Here is a 15,287-nt window from a genome sequence, read left to right as displayed (position 1 = left end):
AATATGTTTTCTCATATTCAATTGGCAGCCAACACATATATCTTCGTATTTCTTTCTACATTCACCGTCTCTTTATATTTATTCTTGTCAATCATATTTAATTTTTTACGTTCATTGTCGTCGTTTACTTTTACAGTCTACTTATTTGTTATACTCTTCTTCTTCCTCTTTCTTGCTTTCTTCCTAATCCCCTCCATCTTTTTCTACATAAAATATTTGTTACTCCCTCCGTTTCACAAAGAGTGTCACTCTGACACTTTTCACACAAATTAAGAAAACACTGAAATATACATATATGCCCTTATTTAATAAGTTTTTAATAGACTATTTTAGTTATAATTAAGGGTAAAACAAGGAAATCTAAGATAAAAGATGCATTAGAACTATAAAATAATGCATTGGAATTGTAAAGTGACAGTCTTTGTGAAACAAAGAAAAATCTCCAGAATGACACTCTTTGTGAAACGGAGGGAGTATTATGTAGTTGAAAATAGAGCAATAAATTTATAACTTTAACTAAACATATCTCCATAAGTCTATAAATTAACTACCCAAAACAACATCGTTCATTTGATATATTGAACTCGAAATTCATTTCTCTTCTACCATAACTTAGTCTTCAATGATTTTTGTTGTCGATTTTTCTTCTTAATACCCAAAAATCTTACACAAACAACATCAAATCATCTATAACATCATGCACAAACACATGTTTTAGGCTCATAAGAGATGTAAAGCATAACCAGAAAGAAAAGTGCCCAAAATGGTGGCAAATGCGAGAAAAAAAGACCCCAGTAAAACCTATTAATCAACCATAATTGTGACTAACGGTTCAAAATTTACAAATAAGAAATTATGATATGCTTCCGGTTATTATTTATATTGAAAAGATGTAGGATTGATCGAATACATTTGTTTTTGTTAATATTTGTATTTTATTGAGAAATAAGAAAATTAACAAAATAAGAATAAAAATATCAGTTTCATATATTCCATGTTGTTTTCGAAAATTTACATTTCTCTTTTTTAATATATTGGTTTTTTTTTTAATACTTTTATATTGAAAATATTATAATTTTAAAAATGTTTCTTAATATGATTTCCCGAGACCCTTTTGACATCATTTTACAGTTTCCTTAGTATTCTTTTTATTTTTGAACAAATGTATCGTTTGTATAAACAAACTAATTAGTTGCTTTTTCTTCACGTTAAAATGCTTTTGTTTTTTGCTTGTTTGATGAACTAATCACACGTCAATTGCTTGAAATCTGTGTTTAAGAAAGTGTTAGGCACTTCCACATTAGAAAATAGATAGCTGCTTGAAAGTTTTTTTTTTTGTTTGACCTCTTTGCATTAACTTTTGGGCTTGTTTGCCATATAACCAAATTTGGTCAAAACTGACTAAAAAATGCTGTAAACACGTAACTGATGTGTGTTCCTCTATTACGAATGCAATTAGACGATCACAATCACTATTACTTCCTCCGCTTATTTTTTTTTGTCCTCTTTGCAGCAAAGGATTTCTCGAAGAATATATATAAATATACCCAAACCCAAATTCTTTAGATGTCGGATCCAATCTCATCTCGCAATCAATAGAGCCACAGTCTACTACTCAGCAACAGCCTGATGCTTATGATCTGGTTAGAATTATTCATACCCATCTCCTCCAACTAATCACCTTTCAAACGAATTGATCAAAACCGGTGAGTTTTTTTTTCACTAAACGACAATGGTGCTTTCAGAAACTTATGATGCCAATAAAACATATACATAATATTTATAGTAAATTAAGAGGCGGCTGGGTTCCATAAAATTTAACAAATCATTATACTAATACATTACAATTCAAATAGAAATATGACATTATTATACGATATTAACCAATTTAACTGTTTAGATTTAGAAAATATACATATCAATTGATTTATGGTATTTTTGAAAGAATAGCCAAAATTATGTTCTAGAGATTTAACATCTAAAAAATAGAAATTTTTTCGGTTCTTTTATTTCTATTTTTATATAGAAACTATTGTAATGACAAAAATGTTAATTAGTGAGATGTCTAATTCCTATTGCTCGATTAAAATCCTAGGTGGACGATCTTAAGTTTATTTTCATATTTTCTGAAGTAATTTAATATAAAAAATTTTGAAAATTTGAAAAATGTTAATTAGTAAGATGGCTAATCCCTATTAGATATTTAAAATCCTATGTGGACAGTATTAGGAGCTCCTACTTTTATTTAGTATAATGTTCAATATATATTTATGTAGTTTTAACCTTTAAAAAAAAAATATATACAATAATTTGGGCCTACTCCTTAGGATAAGTTGCTTGTAAAAAAAAGATCCGATCCGACTCGAGTGCCTAGCTTCTTCGTCTTCTTCTCCGTTACTACGAAAAATAACCCAAACCCCCTAAGGCCAAAGAATTCACAAAAAATGGAGATTCTCCGCAAATTCAAATTCCCCGGGAAATCCCAGTCTCCTCGGCTCTTTGGTTTTACAGTCACCGGCCTAGCTCTCACTGCCGTCACTGGCACCGCCACCGCCGTATCTGTTTTCCGGGACTCTCCTTCCAATAAAACCGCCACGGCTATAGAAGGCGTCGTCCGTTCTTCTCGCGCTATCTACGCCGTTCGTATATTTCCCTATCTCTATTGGTTTTAGCATTTTCTCATTCTAATCCATTTCATTGATTCTAATTTTCTCTACTTTTGTAGATCACTCTCACCGTCGCCGATTACAAGTATAGCCTGCGTAGATTACCATCAGATTCAGATGAGTACCTTCAGAGATTAACAGAGGTTTGCAATTTATACGTTTTCTTTAACACTGATTCGAAGTTTCGGTGTTCAAATTTTACATTTCTCACATTCGTTTCATGGAATTGTAGTTTGATCAATAGCTTTAGGAGTTTATGAACAAAAGCTAGGGTCAATTTCTTTGTGGTTTCTAATAGAGTTGTGATTTGAACGTCTTATACTTGACTAGTTGTATACTGCAAAAGCAATTTGGTTTGTTTTTGTATTGTGTAGGTTCATTCACGGTCTGCAAGACGAATTCTTAAACTGTGTGAAAGTAATAAAGGTTTTTATGTGAAAGCTGGTCAGTTTGTGGCTACGTTGAAGCTTGTTCCGAAAGAGTATTCTTTGGCCCTTTCGGCGTTGCAGGACCAGGTATGAATACTATTATATTGAAGTCTTTATGTGTATTTGCGTAAACTTTTTCTGTCTTTTGATACATATGAAAGTGTTTTGTTTCACCAGGTAAATATGAGTTTGTAACTAATTGTTATATTGTTATACAGGTATGAATACTGTTATATTGAAGAATGGACTCTAATTGTTTGTTCTATACTTCTATTTCTTATTTGTTGATCTTGTAAAAATCATTGAAGGCAGTTCCTTGTAATTTTCAAGAAATAAAACACGTTCTGACAAGCAACTTGGGTCAAAATCTCGCAGAGATGTAAGTCTTTTAAGAGTTATTCCCAAACGTACTGATTAAGCATGAGTGTCAAGTTGTACTGGTTTAACATATCTCATACATAAAACATCAGATTTTTATCTTTCGATGAGGAACCAATTGCGGCAGCATCTATTGCTCAAGTACATCATGCTGTCCTGAAGGATCATCAGGAAGTAGCAGTAAAGGTTAACTTCATTGCAAGATAAATTTTTTGGTTTGCTTATGTTCATTTTGCATGTTTTCATCATTCATTGGGGTTACTTAAAAGATTGGTTTTTAGATATGTTTTTCTCCTTTCCTGTCTATCTTACTTACCTTTAATTCATTTCTAATGCTGCTTTCTAAGACGTAAATGGGGCATACCTTGGTCCTCTTGTTAATTTTATTTGACCAGATTCTCAATTTTTATGATTTTTTTTTTTGTGATGTTAAAATAGGTGCAATACCCTGGATTGAAGCAGAACATGAAGTTAGATACAACGATCATGTCGTTCCTTTCAAAATCAGTCGCAAAGGTTCCTGTATTTTATATCTATAGCTGTTCATTAAATATGAAAGGAAAGAAATATGATTTTAATGACGATGACGTCATATAACCAACTGATCTTGGATACTGGAATTTGATTTGAATAGGCTATTTTGATATTACAATATTTGAGGTCATAGTTTTGGAGTTTGGACTTTCATTAAGATTGACAGGGAGCTGCTGTTAGCTTATTCTGCCTTGCGAAAAGCTTAGGCATGGTCATGACTTCATTCGTTTACTTCCTTCTAGTTTTATTTGTTTTGCTGGTGATTGTGAGTTTGTGACCTTAGCCTGTGTTGTTGTGGAACCTGTTAGTTAAGATCAATGATGCAATTACTTGAACTGTGTGTGCAAATCATATGCAGCCGTTTATTGTTTCTTAAAGTTCCTTCTCTTTTTTTTCCACTTCGCAGATATTTCCTGAATACAGATTTGATTGGCTAGTTTATGAATTCGTAAAGTCAATTTCCCAGGAACTTGGTCAGTAACCTAAAGCATTAGAACCAAGCACTGCATTGTGCGTATGTGTTTGTGTTTTATTCTCTAGAGTTTTGTATAGTGAATCTGATGATTTCATTTCTGCTTTAATTTTCTTGTCCACAGATTTTATACAGGAGGCAAAAAATTCGGTGAGAATTGCCAAAAACTTCAAACATAACAAAATGATTACAGTTCCCACGGTGTTTTGGGTATGGCTTGAGAATTTTCATAACTCTACCATTATCATTGATTGTCTTTGATTTTGATGTCGATTTTCCCATAGTCCCAAGACATGTTGAATTGATATTTTGTTTTCTTAATATTGTCATCCATATAAATATTCAGGAGGTCACGACCACTCAAGTCCTGACAATGCAGTTCTGCAAGGGTTTCAAGGTAATGACGTTCCAAAGTTAATCATTCATACAGTTAATATGTTATCCTAGATCTTAATTACAAGTTATTCATTTAGAAGACATAAGTGAAGAATGAAGTCTGAAGCCATCTCAAACAATTTAAATACTTAGAAAGGTTGAAATGAGATAGTATTCAAAGCTTTATAGCGAAAATGGAAAAGTTTAGTTTTTTTGTGTTAGCTATTTAACCTGTCTAGTAATAAAAAATCTATATCTGATTTTTTTTTTTTTGTCACAAATTTCAAATCTATATCTGAATTTCTATGCGATAAATAATTGATAGAAATTATCTGTGATTAATTCAAAACCCGGTAGATTTTGATTTCCCCTTTGCTATAGATTTGAATTTGGGATAAATTTTCTAAACCAGGGGACCTCTTTGAGTCAGTTGTGGTTTACTTATGTAACTTAACGTTATAATATTATATTTTATATCCTTTGAGATCCTCATGCAGCTTCTAGTGTGTACTGTAATTCTTGTATGTTCAACCAACTCCAATTTCCTTAGGTTTCAGGTTGACGATGTGGAATCCCTCAAAAGCACCAATTTAAGTCCAGAAAAGGTTGGTAACGACTTCTTAGGCATAAGTTAAAAGATACAGCTTTGGCATATGGCCTGACAAATATACGCTTAGCATTAGATCTATCAAATAAACGCATAGCATTCGAGCTGTCAAATATATGTTTCTTATTTCTTTGCTGAAGCATTAAGTTTTGTTCCCATATTCTATAGGTTGCTAAAGTGTTAGTTGAAGTGTTTGCTGAAATGATATTTGTGCACGGATTCATACATGGTGACCCGCATCCTGGAAATATTCTAGTTTCTCCCGGAGGCCATAATGACTTCTCTCTAGGTACTTTTATGTTCGTAACTCAATTCGACCTCTCACTAGTTCCAGATTCTCATAATAGAACGTTCAATCTTATTCTTCAAATTCACGGTTGGATGAAAAGTTCTGCTAGACCACGGGAACTGTAAATCATTGGATGAAGGATTTAGGCGGGACTTTTGTCGGTTGTGGGAGGCTCTGATTCTTCTAGACTCAAAAAAGATACAAGAATTAGGGAAACAGTTTGGCGTTGGAAAATATGCCAAATTCTTCCCTGTCATATTCACCGGAAGAACTAGTGAAAGGTATGTGTGTACTTTTCTCTCCACCATTGTTTTGTTGTAAAGCTGGAATCGTAGACTAGACTTTTCTTTTAACAATGATGCCATTTTTGTTTTGTTTACATTTTAACATGCAAAAAGACTTATTTTTCTCCCTGCCCCTTCTTGGTAATAGCAAATCAGGACTGGGAAAAGGAATGTCTGAACAAGAGAGGCAAAAACTGAAACAGGAGGTGAAGCTTTTAAGATTGGAAGACATAACAACTTTCATGGGGTCTCTTCCACCTGACTTTCTAACCGTTCTGCGAACAGAGTACAATCCTCATCCTCGGTTTTACTATTTATTAAATCTTGAAAGAGTTTTATCCTTGTACACTTAATTTCTTGTTATATTACGTCACAGTGGACTCGTGCGGTCAATCACTTTGAAGTTAGGTGCCCCAAAACGGACGAGACTACTCGCTTATGCTAAATATGCGGTCTATGGGCTTGATTACAAACCGCCTTCTGAATCAGGTAACTGGATTTGAGAACTGTAATAGGAAGTTAGATCTTGGATAATTAGAACTTATTCAGTTTGTTTTTCCAAAGATAACGTAGTTTATGGTTTTCTATTTTCTAGATTTTGTTGAGACGTCGATCATCTCCAGATCTGTAATGCTAATGAGTTACCTCCGGTTACGTCTTATTCTGGGTAAGGAGACTACTATCCCAAACGATCAAATTATACTCTAAACTCTTTTGTGTAAATTTCAAACTATTTTTTTTTCGGGTTTCAGAATTGATGGAAGTCTTTCAAGGAATGAAGAAGCTAAAATATACCATCTACGGTTTCTATCGGCAATTCGTCAACGGTATCACAAATAGTGTAAAGCGAGTTACATGCAGAGTATGAAATTATTATGATGCAGAAATTGGTTCAAAAGTGTCTTCAAAAGTGGCATTTGATGTATTCACAAAATATCAGAACCAAGAAGTTAAGAACCCATTAAATTTGTGGGTTTGGTACTTTTTTTTCATCCCTAAATTTGGTACGCCTGAATCGATGCTTAACCTGTAGTTGCGCAGATTAAATACAACTTCATGGTATATAATTTATACAACGGTCTAGTGACATGATTTACAATGTGTCTTCCAGTTCTAATGTTGTTGATTCAGCTCCTTTTGATGCAAGCACACCCAATTTAAGGACAACAATTCTTGAAGAGGTTGACATGACATTGGAGCTAGACTGCCTAAACACATGAGGAAATGAAGTGATCGAGTTAGATTTGGCGAAGACCTGTTAGGCTGAAACCAGAGACTCTCGGTACAACGAACGAACTTTAGTTATAGAAAAACCAAGAACCGACCGCTGTAGTTGCATTGGAAGGATTTCAAAAGGTAACATAATAAAATACAAATCCATACTTGTGAAAACGTAAATATTAAATTTATTTTGACATATATGAAAATCTTAAACCTAAAATTTCTTTTATTTACTATAATTTTATCACATACAACGCTTCTATCATGAGAAAACACATCCATATGTTCATAAAATATCATTTCGAACCTATCATCATCTTCTCTATACTATCAATTTCTATCACTATCTTTTAAGTAATATTAATATCTAGCATTATCTTCTGAATACAATTGATTTAAGGAAACTCGTATTCAGTGATGCTACAGTTTTATGATAATGCCACCAACTTAATAATTCAGGATTTTTAAATGCCTTGCAAAATCCTACTATATTAATTGAGAAATATAAATATGAAACTAACTTTATAAAATGTAAAAAAATACATTGTCATGTCATTGGTCTTAAAGCAAATGATTAATTTTTTTAGTAAGGATAAAAATATATTTTTAATATAACTAATAAATTTTTTAAATAATTATTAGCTTCCAAAGAAAAATATTAGTTTCCAAAGAAAAAAAATTATTTTTTCTCTCTAATTAATTATGGACGAAAATGACTAATTAATTTTTTTATATTGTAAACCAATCAGAATTTTAAAAATTAAGATTTTATATTTAAGTATACAATATGATTATTTTTAATAACTATATTTGCAAGATTTCGTTAAGATTTTAAATTATGATTTTCCTATCATCTTTCTTTTATTTCATTTACAAACTGTTTTGAATTATCATATTAATACATATCAATATATGATTAATAAATATGTAGATTTTTCCGACATATATATGTTGTGATTTGAATTTTTAAAAACAAAGATATATTACTCAATCTATGGAAAAATTTGTGTTTTAATATTTCATATCGACGGGTTGGTAAAACTAAATTTATGCGGTTGATAAATTAATAAATTTTATTTGCTCACAATTACAATCTTATAGTTACTACTTAAAAATATTTCACAATAGAATAATACAAATACACAAAGAAACGATGAAAACTGCAATATACATCACACAAATTAAAATACTATAATAATCTAAAATACTTAGTATTCAAAAAATATATGTAGATTTACTAAACAATTGCAATATTAAAAATAAATACTAAACAAAATAATATTTTAAATAAAATATAACAATAATTTTTGTTATTATATTATAATTTTTGGAAAAATGTGGTCCCATGCTTTACAGCACCCACCGGATATCTCCTAGTTTGTAAGTATTTACTAGGTCAAGATCTTATAATCTTGAATCTTGATCAAGTCAAACTTAGGCAAATGAACAACAGAGCGTTAAAACTTAAAACCATAAATTAATAAACATAGTTTATATCGTCTTTTACAAAATGTGAATTTTATTGTGTACCAAATTTTTTATGTTTTCATGTACAAAAATATGTAAAATCTTATTGCATTTTTGGAACGCTGTCAATATTATCTTCTAGATACGACAATCAATTTAGATTGATCTTCTATGATGCTGCATATATACTAATTCGGTAATTATATTCCACAAAACATTACATTAAAAAAATAAAAATGTTTATAAAAAAAATGTGATCTCTCATTTTTATGCGCAAGCCAAACCACCAAAAATGATTACCGGAGTGTCGTAACTAGCATTTGATCAGCATGGTTCGTCAACTGGTCTAGATTTTATATTTCTTTATTTTGTATTTGCGTGTAAATTAGTAGACGACGTATTTAATTAGCTAGGTTACCACGTTATAATATTACGAACAAGTATTAGACACTAACTCCTATAAATAGAGGTTGATATATCTTAGGCTTATTTCTTCACACACAGCAAATCCACTGAAAACAAAGTAACTAGTGATTAATAGTCATGGCTAAGTTTTCAACCATCATCACCTTTATATTCGCTGCCCTTGTTCTGTTTGCTGTTTTTGGTGAGTAATGATCTTATCATATGCATGCATGCAAAAATATGTTTTGGATTTCATGTTTTGATGATTAACCATGTGAGATATATAAATGCAGAAGCACCTACAATGGTGGAAGCACAAAAGTGGTGCGAGAAGCCAAGTGGGACATGGTCAGGAATATGTGGAAGTAACGATGCGTGCAAGAATCAGTGCATTACACTCGAGGGCGCACAACATGGATCTTGCAACTATGTCTTCCCAGCTCACATGTGTTACTGTTACTACCCATGTTAATCGATCATATCTCTTTGGTGCTACACGTACTGTGTGTTTTATCGTTAAATAAGTCTTGTCTCATTCCACACGTTATCACATGACTTGTACTAGATATGTTTATGTTTCGTTTGTTATAATAACGTAAAGTTTTATTATGTACGTACCACAATAAAAAGCACTCATAATATGTACAAGCATAAATAAAATTTGTGTGTTAGATATGGGCAAATCTTTTGTATTTTATCCAACGTTTGCATAATGATCTCCGACTCGACTACGAATTATCTAGTTAACCAACAAAATATAACGTAAGACTTTTGTTTGTCGTAACTAATATTACAGTTCAATAAAACGTGGTTACTACTTATAGCTCAAGATGTTTTATAAAATCTGGAAAAAAATATACCATTCAAAAACATAATTTGTCGATATTTGGTTTAGTTAACCCATACTTAAACTCAGAGCCGGCCCAAATGCCAAGCCAATGAAGCATCAGCTTGCGGCCTTATATATTATATAGCAAATTCGGTCTTATTTTCTTAAAAGCTTTGTTGGTCTAGTGGCGTTAAGAATGTTAATGTGTCTCACCCATCATGAGTTTGAACCCCCCTTATTTTCTTTTATTTTCAGCCCATTTTTTTTCTTTGATTGTGGCCTCCAAAAAGTTAGCGACGGCTCTGCTTAAACTTGTCGTAATATTACTACTAACAAAACTACGTGTACAATAAAACGTACTACTACAATAAATAAAAGACATACCCTAAAAAATGTCAAACATCACACGTCTTTTTTTTTCCTCGTATGTTTTTTTTAATAATACTACTAGAAAGGATAGATGTAGATACTATAGATGCCATAAAAATAATTTAGTATCCATGAAAACATAACTCGAAAGAAATAAACAAAGCTCTAAGATACATGAGAAAGCTCAATGAAGAAACACCGGTTAGAATCCACAATATATCGATCGAAACCAGGGTATCTCTCAAATAAGTTGAACTTTAATTTGACTTCTGTTCGGACAAGAAAGAAACAAGATACAATGGCAAAATCTCCCGAATTCTCTGGACATAACGATGTAAATTTTTACGACCAACAGATACCTCGTTAAAACCATGAACTGACTAGACCTCGATTAAGTTTTGAATGTGGAGAAAAGAACTGGATAAGTATCTTGACCGGGAATATGCCAAACTTGAGAAGGAATAGCACACAACTGAAATGGAGAGATCACCATAAACCCCATCAAGAAACGAGAACCAATTCAGCAAGACAACGAAATAAATAAGACTATCTATTAATCTTGTGTATTAATTTGTCAATTGTGCACCCCAAAAAAAAGAAAAAACTGTCAATTAAAGTCTTAATGTACTAATGATCCTACCATTTTAGTACTTAGGGTCGAACCACAATGAGAAATCAACTATCCTTTCATGGAAATTGTCGTTTGATCAATGGCTTTAGGAGTTTATGAACCAAAGCTAGGTCAATTTGCTTCTAGTTTCTAGTAGAGTTGTGATTTGAACGTCTTATACTTCACTAGTTAATTGTATACTGCAAAAGGAATTTGGTTTTTGTTTTGGATTTTGTAGGTTCTATGCTATGTAAAAATAATTATCTGAGTATTTTTTTGTAATTCACCATGAAACTTTTTTACAGTTAAACATGCTGAATCTGGAACTAATAAAAGTCATTATTGATACAATTGGAAGCTATATATTCTTAGAACCTTGTGAATGAAGAAAATAAATAGACTAATATTTTAAAGCGATCTATAAATCAAGTCGATAAGTATTTCAAGTTCTCAGAAATAGCGAACCAAGTGTCGGCCAAAATTAAGCCTAAAAACAGAGATATGATTTTTTAAAACCATACACTGTGGTTACTCCACCATTATAAAACATCCATATCTTCGTAAAATATCGTTTTCGACATGTAATTAACGTCTCAATATAACAATCAATTCATACTGCTATTATATGATGCTGTCTTTACTAATTCCACCCAGTGACCGAACTATTACATGGATTATTTTAGATAATAATAATTATAAATAAAAATATCTAGCAAAGTTCTGTTTACTTGGTCATAGTTCCTTTTTTGTTTTTTTTGCGTAAGCCAATATATGTAATTTGTTGTAAGGATTTAAGTTTTGTGGTCTATGTAACAATATCGATACTACTTACCAAATAATTTTCAATTAATTTCCTGTAGACTTATAAGGTATACATGCATGAAGCTTATGTGCTTTTATTTGCATAAATTATATAGAGAAAATTGGAGGTTTAGTACATTTTTAAAATTTAATTGGAGAATTAGTACATTCACTATTTAAAATTGGTAAAACACATACTTTCATTATTTACTACTATTTAAATTATTTCTTAATCCTCTACTAATCATTTTATTTATAAATGTGCCATTGAAATTAAATATATATATATATATATTTATATTTAATTAAATTATCCTTTGAATCTAATAACTATATATATATATATATATATTTATATTTAATTAAATTATCCTTTGAATCTAATAACTATAATACTATACAATATATATATATATATATTTAATTTTTTTACAGATCTAAAAAATCTATGTTTTTTTCTTTCTAATTTGATATGTATTTTGTATGATGATTATATTTGATAATGTTAAATTTTTTCAGAAATTTTGTATCCGTACATTTATTAAGTGTACAGGTGTCTGTACAGGTGTCTATACGTATTATAATGTGTACAGATATCAAGTGTACAAATGAATAATAATACACAAGTTTTACCAATACAGTTCATTTAATGTACTTATATATATATATATATATGTTAATATATATGTTTTTATCCGTACAGCTGATATATAATATATTCAATATGAATGAAATAAAAATATTTACATGTGTGTAATAATTCTGTACACTAAGGGGGGTGTATTCAACTTGACATTTTAGGTGATTTGTATAAAAGTTACAAATCCTATGTTATTCAATCATGGATTTTAAAAAGTCTCCTGAAATCCACTGTTATTGAACTGATGATTTAAAAATCTACTTTAAAATCCACTGTTATTCAAAACAGTTTGTGTATTTGGATTTTAATAAGTTTTAGGGATTCTGGAGGATTTGAGAAGATTTGTTTAGTTAAAATACAGAAATCCAAATCTTATGGTTTTAGGTGGGATTTGGTAGAATTTTACCATAAATCATATCAACTTCCCTAAAATCTATCAAAATTTCAAATTTCCTAAATCCCATAGAATTATTCAAAATCATTGTTTCACTACATCCCCTTAAATATATTGTACGGGTGTCTTTTATGCAGCTACCCTTTTGTAATTTTACACTACTACACTATACCCCACTTTCTTATCTATCTCACATCTTATCTATCTCACATATCTTTTATTACACAAATAGTAAAACTCATTTATTTCTCCAATTATAAATTGTAAATGTACTACAATTCCAATTAAGTTTTGAAAATGTACTATTTTACCAACAAACCCAATTATATAATACATATTTTTTTTTTATGGTGGAACTGATTTAGAAGGCGTTGAAGTAGATCTAAATTTTGGATCTACTAATTGTACGTACTTAGCATATTGTATTTTCCAACAGGTTTCTATAGTCTTATTTTTTTTTCCTTCCAATAACTTTATTAAGAATCATGGTCACAATCGTTGTTTACGGCTGCTAGTAAAAACTGAGGACAAGTATGGTACAAAGCATACATTTGAGTGCTATTAATAGCTGTTTTAGCAAGTAAATCTGCGCAGATGTTATGTTCTCGATGGTGGAATGTAAAACGTATACTAGTAAACCGTGTACACCATCCGCGGATTGTCTCCAGATAATGCTGCACTCGAGGATATGATCCATGGTTATTAAGGGTTTTATTCACCACTTCATTGTCACCTTCGAATTCTACCGATCGATATCCCAATGCCCAAGCTGATTGGATAGCCCATATTAGCGCTGTACATTCCGCTTCCTCTATTATTGCTCGGCCTTGGTATTTCCCCATCCCTCTATCAAGGAATATGCCATTTGTGTTCCGTATTAATAAACCTAAGCCAGAGTGTTTGTCCCCTTCATGGTGAGAAACATCATAATTACATTTTACCCAACCATCATTCGGTTTTTTCCATTTAACTCTTCGAGGGCGGGGGCATTGTTGCACAGTTGATTTTCCTACATAAGGTTGCTCCTCTGTTGTATGCTGTTTAGCCATTCTTCTGTATCAGTGATAGCATTCTTGGCTATGTCAGTGATGTCTATCATTCTATGGTTAAACACTAGATCATTTCTGCTCTTCCAAATTCTCCACATTAGCCAAAAGGGAGCATAGCGATGTATCAGACTACTACCAGAATCTTGATGAAGGTGAAATAGATACCTTAGTTTATCTTCAACGGTTATATGTGGGTCTCCAATCAAATGGTGGGTATTCCAATCAGTCTCCATATAGGTATCACTTGAGGACAGGAGAAAAATGTATGATCACTGGCTTCAAAGGTCATACAACAGCGTGAGCAATAGGGATACACATTGATATCACGCCGTCTTAGATTATCCGCCACCCCAATTACGTGTGATGCAAGGTGCCAAAGGAAATGTTTAAGCTTAGGCATTATGTGCAGCCGCCGTATCTGAGCAGCAATGTCTGGGTTGGTTGCAAGCGACGCTGCAGGAGCGTCTTCATCTCTATCCAAACTTAGTGCCTTCCAATAGCCAGATTTATCAGTATACATCCCGTTTTTTGTTCCGCTCCAAATATAGGAATCCATCGTTGGGTCCAATCCCACCAATCCCAATTTAGTTAGCCGCCCATTGCCTATACAATACTGTATTCCGTTCTGTAACAGTTCACGCCCAAATCTAAGTGAATTCCATCCATAGGAAGGCTTAGTTCCTCTCGATGCTGAAAAGAAAGTCGTATCTCTAAAGTATCGTGCTTTAAGCAAACGGTAAATAAGACTATCTGGTCGCTGGAGTATTTTCCAAGCTTGATTGGCTAACAAAGCTTGATTAAAAAGGTGGAACTCCCTGAAACCCAAACCTCCTTCATTCTTTGGTGTAACCATTTTATTCCATGCTACCCATGAAATTTTCTTTTTTTTCTTGTGTTGAACCCCACCAGAATCTGGCTATCAAACTATCCAATTCAGAACATAGCTCCTTTGGTAGCTCAAAGCAATTCATTGAGTATACTAGCATAGCAAATGCCACGGACTTTATAAGTGTTTCTTTACCCGCTGTGTTGAGAAACATTGTTTGCCATCCATCTGTTTTCTGTTTGACTTGTGTATGGATATATTGTCGCGTTTCTATAGTCATATTAAGTGGGGGTTATTAATTTAAGATTTGAACAGAGTTTTAAAGATTTTAAATGTTATGTAGAATCTGTTGTTATTAGATCAAGATTTTGTTAAACACTGTTAAAGTTTAGTGTTATTAGTTTGTGATTTGTAAAAAGTCATTTAAAATCTTAACAAATCTGGGTTATTGGATTCAGACTTTTATAAAGTCATTAAAAGTTTTGTGTTATTCAATTAAAACAAAAGAATCTAGGATTGTTAATGAGTTCAATTATTATGTTATTGGTTCATGATTTTAGACACTTTCTTTACAAAATAAAGTCATGGAAAGTATCATAAAAATACAAGGATTGTTTGGAAGACTTTACAAGATTTTAGAAAA

The 15,287-nt window shown here is 31.7% G+C and overlaps 2 protein-coding genes across 8 annotated transcripts; both read left to right on the top strand.

The window, feature by feature from the left end:
• Positions 1 to 2,307: 2,307 nt before the first annotated feature.
• Positions 2,308 to 7,102, top strand: LOC104787610 (uncharacterized). 7 transcript variants are annotated; one of them, XM_087450970.1, is made up of 17 exons: positions 2,355 to 2,639; positions 2,726 to 2,809; positions 3,041 to 3,181; positions 3,272 to 3,312; positions 3,403 to 3,473; positions 3,565 to 3,658; positions 3,911 to 3,988; positions 4,413 to 4,479; positions 4,603 to 4,688; positions 4,825 to 4,875; positions 5,411 to 5,458; positions 5,629 to 5,749; positions 5,850 to 6,030; positions 6,182 to 6,319; positions 6,410 to 6,522; positions 6,629 to 6,700; positions 6,786 to 7,102. In XM_087450970.1, the coding sequence occupies exons 7-17, from the start codon at positions 3,938 to 3,940 to the stop codon at positions 6,899 to 6,901; spliced, it is 1,044 nt and encodes a 347-aa protein (XP_087307096.1). In that variant the 5' UTR covers positions 2,355 to 2,639; positions 2,726 to 2,809; positions 3,041 to 3,181; positions 3,272 to 3,312; positions 3,403 to 3,473; positions 3,565 to 3,658; positions 3,911 to 3,937; the 3' UTR covers positions 6,902 to 7,102. The 7 variants fall into 7 exon arrangements, with proteins under 7 accessions (XP_010511519.2, XP_087307097.1, XP_087307096.1 ...); XM_087450972.1 differs by having other exon boundaries at positions 2,360 to 2,639; positions 3,407 to 3,473; XM_010513217.3 differs by lacking the exon at positions 3,272 to 3,312 and having other exon boundaries at positions 2,308 to 2,639.
• Positions 7,103 to 9,264: 2,162 nt separating this feature from the next.
• LOC109133117 (defensin-like protein 17) lies at positions 9,265 to 9,801 on the top strand. The gene is made up of 2 exons (XM_019246038.2): positions 9,265 to 9,328; positions 9,420 to 9,801. The coding sequence occupies exons 1-2, from the start codon at positions 9,265 to 9,267 to the stop codon at positions 9,596 to 9,598; spliced, it is 243 nt and encodes an 80-aa protein (XP_019101583.2). The 3' UTR covers positions 9,599 to 9,801.
• The last annotated feature ends 5,486 nt before the right edge of the window (positions 9,802 to 15,287 follow it).

The sequence above is a fragment of the Camelina sativa genome, chromosome 5 (assembly GCF_030686135.1).
Source record: "Camelina sativa cultivar CO46 ecotype springtype chromosome 5, ASM3068613v1".
Lineage (NCBI taxonomy): Eukaryota > Viridiplantae > Streptophyta > Magnoliopsida > Brassicales > Brassicaceae > Camelina > Camelina sativa.
This window is presented reverse-complemented; position numbering and strand designations above follow the sequence as displayed.

Coding starts and splice junctions, on each gene's coding strand:
- LOC104787610 (XM_010513217.3), top strand. CDS start 2,445: ATGGAGATTCTCCGCAAATTCAAATTCCCCGGGAAATCCCAGTCTCCT. Junction 4,876..5,410: donor AGTTCTGCAAGGGTTTCAAG/GTAATGACGTTC, acceptor CTTAGGTTTCAG/GTTGACGATGTGGAATCCCT. Junction 5,459..5,628: donor CCAATTTAAGTCCAGAAAAG/GTTGGTAACGAC, acceptor CATATTCTATAG/GTTGCTAAAGTGTTAGTTGA.
- LOC109133117 (XM_019246038.2), top strand. CDS start 9,265: ATGGCTAAGTTTTCAACCATCATCACCTTTATATTCGCTGCCCTTGTT. Junction 9,329..9,419: donor TGTTCTGTTTGCTGTTTTTG/GTGAGTAATGAT, acceptor ATATAAATGCAG/AAGCACCTACAATGGTGGAA.